Genomic DNA, 11,975 nt, shown 5'->3' on the forward strand with positions numbered 1-11,975 from the left:
CTTGCCATGGATGTGAGAAAGGAAAGGAGAGACGCTATTCCTGACTCATTTGTTATTCCAACACTAGGATAATTTGCAGGTAGAATTGCCAGACGGTAACAGACTGGAAAAAAAAATTACCCCTACTTTCTCCCTGGCATGTGTAAGTATTATTGAGTAGAAGATCCTGATGGGGAAGGAAAGAGAGGTTAACACTGACTGTCATCTTATTATTCTGGTACCTGCTCTTTATGACTATTCATGAGTATCCTCAGCAAGGTGTGCTCTCTGGTTTCATTCTTCTCCTAGAGCATTACAATTTTCTTAAAGACGCCAGAACTATATTCATAGAAAGTATTGTCCATACACGATAGTCCATCCATTCTATGATGTCGTCTTTATTTGAAGCAGAAGATTAATTTCATAAACTGTACCTGAAGAACATTCTTGGAGTACCTTAAAAGACTAGAACTTGCCCTGCTGTTCCTACATACACTTTACAAGCCAATGTAGCCCTGACTGAAAACTTCCTAAAATGTGTCACTTCACATGTAAGTACAATTGAGAGATTTTTTAAAAAATACACATTCAATAGCCAAAATAGTTATTTATTAATAATTTAAAGTTTTACATTCTTAGAATAAATTTCAGCTCAAAACTTTACACCATGAACATAATGGAGCAACTAAACTCTCCCTTCTTCACAACTTAACTCTCCCTTCTTTACAATCATATGCGCATCACCTATCAATGAGGACCCATGCTCACACACACGCTTCCAGTTTCATACAAATTTTTTTAAAAAAGGAAAGAAACCAACCCAAAGTATTGCATTTGAGGTGACACTCCCTGAAGAATTTTGTACAGAGGTAATATGCTGTTTAGCACAGCTGAAGTTAAAAAAAAAACAAAAAACAAGTGAGCCCATGATTTTGGTGCCTTTCCAAGAGATCCCCTTTGCGACAACACAAGCCAAAATATTTACAAAGGTAAGGCATAGGCAAACTACATTAAGAGAAAAAAAAAATCACAAGGAAGATATATGAAAGAGACTGAAGACTGCACCATAACAAGGTCTCAGTGATAACAGTGTCCATGAAAGTGTCATTCAGAATTGGTAAAGTCAAGCATGCATACCCTTTGGATTAGAAAAGAGCAAAGTTTTCTCTGTTTTGTTTTAAGAAGTGGCATACTGCTCTTTCTCCCTTTGGATGATTTCTTTTAAACCCATCAAAGAAAAAACAAACACAATTCAAACAAACACTGTCAAGTGATTTAAGATCAAATATTTACAATAATCAAATGGAGTATCAGATTTATTTTATTTCTTTATTATTATTTATTTACTTTTTTTTTTTTTTTGCAAACTGATACTACAAATACAGAGCTGAAACCTCTCTTTGGCTCCTCTATATGCAAAATTGAATCAGTCTTCACTGAAGACAATATATAGTCAGTTCCAGATGCAAAAGGAAACAGTCATACGAGGCCCTAAAAATCATAAAGAACACATGCTCCTACCCTACCATTTGGTCCTACCCTATATACCTGGAAGTCCTCGAATTCCAGTCCCTGCATGGGTAGGCTGTACACACGGGTGTGGAGCAAGCCTACTGCCTGTATCTGTACAGCATGTCCTGTTCTTCCAACGAGAACGGAGCAAATCTCTCCCTTTGTAAGAACCAATTCCACACGTGGTAACCTTGTCTAATACAGACAGCTGGTGTCATTTTGACACCTGGGGCCACACACAAAGAAAGCAGCCCAGCTGATGCTGCCAAGAGAAACTGCTAAAGGAATGGACACATCCCAGCAAGGAGGGGCAACAGGGCCTTTCACGTGGATTGCAGCGAGTCCACCTGGTAGACATTCTGGTTAGAGGGGGTGGTGAAATAGAGCTGCTGGGCTGGGACCCGGTTGTCACAGGGGCTGCTGAGTCCCAGCGTCCTCTCGAAGTCCAGCAGCTGGCCCATGAAGTTGAAATTGGGGGAGATGTTGGATTTCTTCATCTTCACAATGTCATAAGCGTCGTTCATCGACAGATTGAGCTTCTGCATAAGATAAGCCACAGTCACAGTGACCGAGCGGCTGATGCCAGCCAAGCAGTGCACCAACACGCCACAGTTTTTGCCCCGGGCTTCATCTGTAAACACACGGAAAGGAAAGCGAGATGTCAGTAGACCGAAAACCACCCTTTGTGAATGATCAGTGTAAAAACTTGAATTGAAGAAAACTAAAAAATAATTGTGTGTGGCAGTCGAGCCCTGCAGGCAGCAGAAAATATATCATTGCGATAAAACATGTACACTGGGCACAATTACATATTTCAGATATTTTCTGAAAAGGGAGCTTTTGTATTAAGTTTCTGCCAACAAAAAACTCCTTAATGTGTGCATTCTTTGCCTCAGCATGTGAATACCAGAAACCCTGCAATATGGTCGTGAATGCCTTTTATACAGACAAGCAGACTGCAAGGGTCTATTAAATTATTCTCCAACTGTTGTGCAGCTAACAATGGAGGTATTCAGGCATTTTAAAAGAGAGAGGGAAGTCACAGGGGACAGCCCATTAGGAGGAACAGGATGTCGACATGGCCTGAAAATGAGTTCCTTTGTAAGAGGAAATGCATTACAATGCCTGGAGATTCGCTTCTCCAGGCTTCCAGCCCAAAGTCCTTCCTGCGGGGCTCAGGTTACCCTCACTGTCTCCCTGTTAACCCGTATCACAGTAACATTCAACTGGATTACAACATCTAGCATTCAGAGGGCTTTCCAACAACTAGCTCGATGTCCTAAAATAACTCCCAGGCCTTTTAAAATTATAAAGCAATGCTAAAATTCCTGTCTACCGGGAGGACTTCTGTCTAAGCCGTCCCCGGAGTCCAAAGATTGTGGGAAAATCCTGTTGTCTGATTATGGACGGCCCCCCTTTCAAACGACTGAATTCAAAGAGTTAAGAAACAGATCAAATACACCTGTGGTCTGCAGCCTGGTCAAAAACACTTTTCTTAGCAAGAAAATAAACCAGAATTAAGAACGCCCTTGGAACATTAGAGACCTTCAGGTCGACAAATTAGCAAACAGCAACAAAGATTAACAGTTTTAACTCTGAATAGCTAGGAATTTTGCATTTAAAAGTCTGAGGGAGGAATGTTAATCAGTCTCACCTATGAAAGAAATGGCTTCAGGGAAAAACTGGGACAGGTTTTGGCTCCAGTGATCCGAGATGGGGATCTGTTTGTATTTAAACTCTCCTGCGTTCTCAAAGAGATTCGGCAAGTTGGGGGTGACGTTCAAGATGTACTTGATGCCGAACTCCTCCAACACGTCCAGGTTGGTGGAGTCCTTGGCACAGCCCAAGTAGAGGAAGGGCAAGATCTCCACGGGGAAAGAAGGCTGGCTGTTGGACAGCGGGCTGCCATCTGAGTCCGTTGCACTATTGGGGTCTCGGTCAAGGTCAGACTCAATGTCCGAGGAGGAGTCGGAGCTGATCCGCAGGCCCCCGAGCCCCAGCACTGGCAGTGGTGGCGAGCTGCTGCTACATGAGCCGTCTAGATTGGTCTCGCAGTGCAGGGCGAACTCGGCTTGGAACTTACTGAAGCCACCTGCCAGGACGAGAAAAGCAATCGTGTAACCCGAGATCCCGTAGTAGTTTTCACAGCTTGTGAGAGCCGCAGCCGGGCGCAGGAAACCCACAGCAACCTACGAACCCCCTACACACAGAGCCAAATGTAAGAGAAAGGCACTTAAATGTGCATCCTTGGGAGTGGAACGAACGGGCCCGCTCCCCTGGGAACTCTTATTCTTTTGAATCCGGAAATGCACAAAATGGCAACTTTTCTGAATATTTTGAGGGGCTAGGAGGTGCCAACATGCACCCCAACGACCTCTCCCGTCCTGCAAATGTTAAAGCAAAATCACACGATAGAAAGGAGGGAAACGTGGTTCATATTCCAGGGAGGAGGAAGGAGAAGTGCTTAGAAAGAAACGGACCGTGCCTTCCCCCGGAAGCGGGGGGATTCTGCGCTCGCGCGGCTCGCGGGTCCGGGACGCAGGAGGTTCGCAGCCCACCGCCGGCAGCCGGCCCCGGCGGGGCAGCGCGGCTCAGGAGCGCCAGCCAAGCGCAGCAGGGCCACTTCCAGGCCGCGTGCCCCGCCTGCACCCGCAGCTCCGCGCCCCCGCCCTGACCGGCGCCCCGGACTCCCCCGGAGCGTACCTTCCAGGTAGAACGCCCGGCAGCCCTCGTCCTTGAGCTTCTTGAGCAGCAGTCCCAGCACCGACTCGCCGCCCGTGTTCTCGTTCCAGTCGCTACTACTCTCGTCGTAGAGCACCACCGTGTCGGTGCCGCAGCGCCGCGTGAAGCGGTCCCGGTCCTCGCCGCGCGTGAAGAGCGCGCGCACGGGCAGGTTGCCCTTCTGCAGGCGCCGCAGCATGATGCCCGGGATGGCCACGTTGATGGCTGACTCGATGTGCGACGACTCGTACAGCTCCTGCGGCCGGCAGTCCATCAGCAGCAGCCGCTCGTTACCCAGCTCCAGCTGCTCGTTGAGCCATTCCACCGTCTTGCTGATCGCCATTTCCGAAGCGAAGGGCACGGGTCTGAGCGTATCTATCATGGGGGTCGAGCTGCGGGAGAGGGCGGGGTGCCTACCAGACGCCCCTCGGGGCAGGCATAGGCTGAGCGCGCCGCACGAAGCCGCCGCTCTCGGAGCGGGCTTTAATTCCACCTCAACCTTCCCAAACCGGGTTAGCGGTTGGGGAAGGCGAGACAGAAGAGAAGCCGGCCTTTCCCTCTGCACCCGGCTGCAGCCGCTCGCTCTTGATGTCAATGAGTCTCTCTGAATGAAGCTGCCCAGACAGTTTTGTTCCTCCCCAATGAATGAAATCCAATTAATTCGGACTCCGTGCTACTGAGAAGGGAGGGAAAAAAAAAAGTCTAGCGGCTTCTAATCCCTCCCTCCAAGGCTGCACCTCAAATCCACCCGGGCGTCTTTCTCCTCGGATTATTCAAGCCTCGGTTTGCTCACTCTCCCTAGGACTCAGCCCTCGCACACCCCCTGCGCGAGGCAGCTCCTCAATGGATACAAACAGCGAGCGTCTCAATGGATACATTCTCCGGGCCAGCCAATGAGCGCGCTGCGGAAGGGGCTGTTGCCGTGGGGACGGGCCGGCTGGAACAGGTTGTGTTGATGAATTGTTAATGAGTTTGTCATTCACAAAAACGGAAAGGAATTTCCGCTCCGGATAAGCCCCAGTGCAAACAAGCTGCAACAGCGGGCTCCGCGGGAGGAAGGAGAAAGAAGAGGAGGCGGTGGAGGAGGAGGAGCAGGGCACATAAACCAGGGCACTTCAGTTGTCTCATGTTTCCTTCTGTTGAGAGTTCACACTTCGCGTCGGAACTTTTGCGCACAAATGGTGCAATTAGCAGGCACAAAAGCCCTTGTTCGCGACGCCTGTGCTCGCAAGCTAGCTTTAGGAAAACTTGTGCTGACTTTTTTCCTTTTTATTCCCTTTAAACTCATTTGGAGCAGAATTCGCCTAATCCCTCCGCCCTCCTTTAGGCGGTGTGTGGCATTTGTTTGCCAGTTTAAAAAGCCCAGTTCTGTTTGCTCTGATGTTCTTTTAGCCGAGGCTGTGTTGGGGCTGGTGAACTGCCTGGGCTTTAGTGACCGATGAAGTGTTAAATGCTAATCCAACATCTTTCGAAACAAATCAGGATTTTGTTGAAACACTTTAAAGCAAGCAAACAAACAAACGTCTGGAATAGAAAGAAAGCAGGTTTTGTAAAAATAGCGTTTTAATTTTTTTACAGCAGAGACTGCAGAAACTCGCCCGATGCTTTTATTCCTCTCCAGCGGAGTGGGGCGTTATGAGCCATTGTTCCGGGGATCCAATCCCCCCGCCCCCCGCCGCCGTCTCCCACCACGCACTGGCAGGAGCTGGGGGGCTTGCGCTCGTTAATCATTTCTGGGCAGGGAGCTCGGCTTCAGACAGAGGAGCCTGTCTGGTTGGGCTGCCTGGGCGAAGTGCACTAGGGCGCGCAGAGCCCGGGCCGGCTATCCCCACCGTCGGCGAGGCGTGGGGAAGTCCTCCCGCAAGGCCTGCAGGCTGCGGAGGCTCAGGCGGGCTCGGCGATTGGTTACTGTAGACACGCAGGCCTGTCAGGGGGGCCTATACCCCCACCCCAGCCCGCGACCGGCCACCCGCTTCCCTGCCCGGGCTGCGGCCCCCTCCTCTGCCGATCGCCGGGCACTGGAGGAGCACCGGCGGCGCCTGCGCGTTGCGCTCTTTGCCAGCACCCCACCGCCGCCCCACCTCGCTCAGCCGGCTGAGGGTGATGGGCGACCCTGCGGACGCGTGCGGGGCCGAGTGCGGGACTCTGGGCTCCGAAGCGGACTGGGGCGGGTGAGGGGCGAGGAAGAGTGCCTGCCTGGACCCCCTGGCTCCCAAGGAGGGCTAGGCGTCCGGGGAACGTCTCTGCCGCTCTGCAGAGCCAGCAGGTAACCGGGGAGGTGCTGCGCTGGGCCGCGGCGCCGCCGAGCAGGGCGGGCGGCGGCGGCCGGATGGAGGCGTGGCCGGCGGGGGCCGCGGCGGCGGGAGGCGCAGTCCCGGCGCGCGGAGCTCTATTGTTATAGAAAAGTGCCCGCCTGCCCCTCCCGGGCGGAAAGCCACCTGTGTGCGGCCGGCGCGGCGCTGCGCCGGGGTGGGGGGGAGCCTGCGGCCGGAAGGCGCGGGCCCTGATCCGGCCTCCCCTCCCTAAGCCCCGCGGAAAGGAGGCCGCGCATGGTCCCGCCGCCGCCAAGGAGGCGGAAACGGGGGCAGTGGCGTGGCGGGGAGCGGCTTTTCCCAGCGCCCCTCCCGGCGCTCTGCGCCCCCCGCCATCCAGCGGAGGGCATCTGAGGTCGCGGGGTCTCCCTTAGCCAGACGCCCAGCACCCACGGCCTGCCTGCTGACGCCCCCGCTCCAATTTGCATTTTTAGTCACTGGTCTCCTCCTTGGTTTGGGGAATGTAGGCTAAAAAAAGGCGGCTGCGAGGCCCAGGTTGCCAATTTTGGAGCTCTGCTGCGGGCTGGCCGCCCCTGGAAAAGCGTGATCGACGGCGGTGGGGGTGCCGCGCGCCTCTCCCCGCGCCTTTTTTGGGCATCCCTTGGAACAAAATTCCCGTATTTCACTGGATAGCATCCAATTCCAGCTGGAGGAGGCTTGCGCTGGAGCTCACGCCTCCCATCCGCCCCCACCTGTTACAGACCTTCCCACCCCGAGACGTTTCAGTCCCTGGGAGCTGGAGGCGAGGAGGCAAGATGCGGGATGCTTTGCAGGGGAACTGAGAAGAGCAAAGCCTTTCAGCCCGAGACCTCTAACGGAAGAGGCGGGGAGGGAAATTGCTTTCTCCTTAGCTATTTTAGAAGTGTAGTTACCTGAGCCGGGCATAAATTTGGGAGGATAATCGCAACACTTCTCGATTTTCTCCGAAAATCGGAACATTTCGTTTGACCCATGCTTCTGAACCGATCGCAGGAAATGTCGGTCCTTCTCAGCACATTTTATAAAATGGCATTCTGACCGCTCGGTCCTCTGGAGTGGGGCGCCCCGGGTTTGAATTGTGCCCCCATCTCTACACAAACGTGCGACCTTGGTTAATGGCATAACGAAGATAATAAAAGCATCCGCTTTGTTGGCTCACTATGATGATTGGGTAAAAGGCAGTGCCCTAACATGGTGTTGGTGCGGTAGTAGATGTTCTGAATTCCGAACCTGCACAGTGGCCTGAGTTCTGTCCATGCCAAAGACGCGCTAACAGGGGCCCGCCTAGAGCTCACCAGTCTACAGAGCAGCCCTCTGAGGAAGTGCCCTAAGCAGTTAATCCATCCCAGTTCAGCTGTCAAGCAAAGCAGGTGCCGTTACAGACCAGGGTTAAAATCCTTTAACCGCTTAACACAGTGTACCCGGCTACCTTACTGACTTCTCCCTAATTGGTCCCCTTGTAAACGTCCTGTTCTCCAGCCGCTCCAAACTGATACAAGAGAAATAATATGTATTGGGAGTTTACTACATGGTGGGCATGGTCCTGATTTCTGTGTTGACGTGCATAATTTAGCTCAGTCTTCAGAAAACCCATGTAAATTATCCCCATTTACAGAGATTAAGGAATTTGCCTGAGGTCACACAGTAGCAAACGGTGGGGCAGGATTTGAGGGCTGACTCTTTACAGACCCTCAAGGATTACCACGCACATTACAAGGTGTGGTGGAGACCGTAGTCACCCCGCTGGGCTGTTCCCGGTCAAAATTGGAAGGATTCGAGATCTGCATTGTGAATTTTGACCACCAGGCTTTTCCAGCTTGTCATATTCTGTTGCACCTTCCCCACAGATGTCAAGGATCCAGAGTTAGGCCTATTTCCCTGCTGCTTTTACATCTGGTGGCTTTCTCTATGCGTGCCTCTCCACTAAATGTTGCGGATCTTTCTTCCTTCAAGTATGTTTTAGATTCTAATCCTAACAACTACGATTTCTTATCTCGTGTGTCTGCATGGCACCTGGGGCTGGGTTCACATCGTAGCTCTGTCACTCACTAGAAGTTGAATTCTTGCCCTTAAATACTCTTGCTGCTATTTCTTTGCCCCCAATGAGGAATTCTGCATCCTGGGACGACAGTCAGATGCTGCTAGAACAGGCCAGAGAGAAGGGAAGAGTGACAAGGTGGAATTCCCAGAACATCCCTTCCTCCTGCCCCTTTTCCTAGGAGCTCTCAGACCGGATGTTAGCTGCTGCTCTTCCCCTCGAGGGAGAGAATGTGTGAGGGGTTGTGTTCCTATTGCTAGTGGGGTGATGGGGTGGACTAAAAACCACGCGCTCTGGAATTTGTTGTGTATTTTCTTTCAGTAACGGTTTTTTTTCCCCCTAAAAAAAATCACTTAGCCTCTTTGGATCTCCATTCATTCATTCACTCGTTCATTCATTCTAGGTCCCAGGAAAGCAGCTGGGAATAAAATAGACAAGACTACCTGCCCTCCCAGAGCTCACATTCTAGTGAGGACAGACAATAAACCAAATAAATAATTACACAGTATATTAGAAAGTGAAAATGCTATGGAGAAAAATAAAGCAAAGAACGGAATTCAGCAGTGTGTAAAATTAGGAAGAGTTGTACCTGCCTCAAAGGACTGTGAGGGTCAGAGACAACCGTGATACACATGTAGGGCACAAAGTGGGTACTCAAAAGATGTTTCTAAAACTCACTGCTCCGCTCCTGCAGAAAGCTGACTCCCTGTTGCTGGTGACCCTGCCCTGAAACTCATCATCCTGTCCCTGTCACCCAGGCTGCCAGGACAAGCTCTCTCGGAAGAATTCTGGCAACCGGAAGAGACACAGGCTTGCTTACTTGCAGAGGGCTCTGTTGCCTGCTAAGGATTCCATTCATATGGAGAGGGCTGTGCTTAAAGACTGGAGACTACAGCCAATCATCTCTGACCCCTTCTCACGAGTGCGTGGAAGCAATTTCACAGATCCTGATTTCTCTGCGTGTGTGTATGTGTGCGCACGCAGGGAGCATGGAGCACACACAGTGCCTGAATTCTTCCTGGAAAGCTCCTTAAGAGTAAGTCTTTGAATTATGAATGTTTGCTTGGCTGTTAGAGAAGCATTCCAACCTTGCGGGAATTTTCCTGCCTTTGAGGACACTTGCAATTTCCGAGACCCAAAAAGCGGTTAGCATGACCTTTAATCCTCTTGGAGTAATCTCTATGAATACAATGGCATTTATTAACACATCATGTGGAAATACTTAAACAGATTTTCAGCTATTAGGGAGAGGGTGTTTTGGAAGGTCTGACTGACTTCCATGTCGTCTCATGTATTCCCTTTTAGAGGTCCCAGGGAGGCTGTCAAAGTGACAGTCAGTGGCTTTCACAACAGCTATATCCCAGAATTGAACTGCGTTTGAGAAATATGGTCTGACTTAAAGGGCGTATGGGCTTCACAAAATTCACACTGAGCTCTCCTGACAGGTGCCTCCAAAAGACAGTAAGTTGTGTCTGAACATTAGGAACTGTGAAACCCAAGAGGCCCGAAGGACTGACAATAGGAAGCAGGTTCTACACGTTGATAGACTGTGCACAGAGAAAACCAAAGGGAGTTTCAAATTGGAGCCCCTAATTCAAATTCCACGCCACGGCTGCAGATCCTGATTTGCAGTCAAACTGCTTCTCTTGTGCCAGCTGCATGCAGCTCGCCCCAGGGTGGGGGGCTGCAGGGTCTTATGTGCTGCAGGTTAATGATTTTTCCAAACAATGCGGGGGTGGGGGAAAAGGCAGGCTGGGTTAGCCAGCCACTAATAGGTAGCTAGGATCGCTAGGCAGCAGCCTTGCCAGAGTCACACATCCGCAGTCACATCTAGGGAGTGGTTGGAGCTCTCCTGTGAACAAGGTTGCACTTCCGCACCTTGCCAGGGTGATACAGCCCAAAGGAAAATATGAACCATTGCGAAATTCAGACCTTTGCCCCCATCAGGCTAAGCTTTTCAAACTTATGGTCTTCGTCAGCTTTCTTGTGTTTCTGCTTCCCATCACCTGATGGAATGCACGTTAATTTACATTCAGATTCCATAGAGATATCTAGAATATTCTTTCGAAGTCTCTAGCAAGGAAATCCATTTAAAAATGATCTTATTTCTTCTTTCAGATGCTTTAGTCCGTTTTAGTCAGTAGGAAAGCATTCATTGATTCTTCTCACTTATTGATAATTTTCACAAAGTAGGAAATGTAAAAGCATATGTAAATGTATATGTAAGAAACTGACAGAAAGAAGTTGGCATTTCTGCGTAGGGTACGGCCTAGCTCCCTTACCAGTTTTTGTTTTTGTTTTGGGGGAAAGGAACGATGGCAGGTTGCTTCCCATTGTACTACTTCCACTGCCCCAGTGATGATCCTTAGTGGGAAATTAGACTTACGTTGCCTTACAAGGAGGTGAGGGACTATATGTAGTCATCTTTCCAGAAGCTTCCCTGGTCATGTCATGAAATATCATGTGTGCAGCATCCTGGGCATTCGCCATGCTGCGTCTACATGCAGAATATTTGCCTTGTGCCTTGTTGTGGGGGCCGTGTTTCCTCTGGTGACTTTTCTCCTTATCTTGTGTTCCGTTATTTACGCAGGTATGAGCAGTACAAATAGCTGTTGTGTAAGAGAACTAATTAGTTTTCTAAGTAGGTACTATTTCCTGCCAGCCTATTTTTGCCTCAGCAATCAGTGGAAATGACTGTGTGTGTCCATAATACAAGGGATGCTTCGGCTCAGTTTATCAAACTTGAGAACTCATAGATCCTCCAAGAATATATTGGTGGCACCCCAGGAGGCTCCAAACTCCAGTCTAAGCAATACTGCACTTGGCTGTTTGGTGGGTTAATTACAAAAGTTTTATTTGGATATATCATGAAAATAACAACGTAATGCTACCATCTATTCTGCACCAAGCTTTGTGCACGTTAAATCTAATTGCCATGATAACTCTGCAAAACAGATAGACCATTACCACAATTTTATGGTGGGGAAGGCCAGGCCCCAATGTCAAGTAGTTACACTGGAATCCAACCTCACATTTCAGTCCCTTTGAAGCGTCTCCAGTACGTTCTGCTCCCTACTCAATAAGAGTGGCCCTAAAGCACGACTTCACGCAGCCTGTTATGGATTTGACTTGTTATAAAATGGCAGCTTCTACGTAATTTGTCAATTTTATCTTGCTAGTCCAGACTGGGAGTTCTGGAGTCAGACCAGACTAGATTCTAATCCTAGCTCAATCTGGATTCTAATCATTTCTAGCCGTGTGACACTGCAGAAAATCTCATAATCTCCCTATGCCTCAGTTTCCTCTTCTTTAAAGTGGGGATACCATATCACAGGCCAGTGTAATAAATGAGTTATATTTGTAAAGAGTTAGAAACAGTCCTGAAACAATAGTAACTCATTGACAGCTACGTGTTTTTTATTGTCAATGCGCAC

General features: G+C 49.7%; 1 protein-coding gene across 1 annotated transcript; it reads right to left on the minus strand.

Annotated features, from left to right (window-relative positions):
• Positions 1 to 571: 571 nt before the first annotated feature.
• On the minus strand, positions 572 to 5,957 carry DUSP6 (dual specificity phosphatase 6). The gene is made up of 3 exons (XM_001491999.7): positions 4,195 to 5,957; positions 3,146 to 3,583; positions 572 to 2,122 (listed from the first exon to the last, which is right to left on the minus strand). The coding sequence occupies exons 1-3, from the start codon at positions 4,592 to 4,594 to the stop codon at positions 1,815 to 1,817; spliced, it is 1,146 nt and encodes a 381-aa protein (XP_001492049.3). The 5' UTR covers positions 4,595 to 5,957; the 3' UTR covers positions 572 to 1,814.
• Between the last annotated feature and the right edge of the window lie 6,018 nt (positions 5,958 to 11,975).

Source organism: Equus caballus, chromosome 28 (assembly GCF_041296265.1).
Source record: "Equus caballus isolate H_3958 breed thoroughbred chromosome 28, TB-T2T, whole genome shotgun sequence".
Taxonomy (NCBI): Eukaryota; Metazoa; Chordata; class Mammalia; order Perissodactyla; family Equidae; genus Equus; species Equus caballus.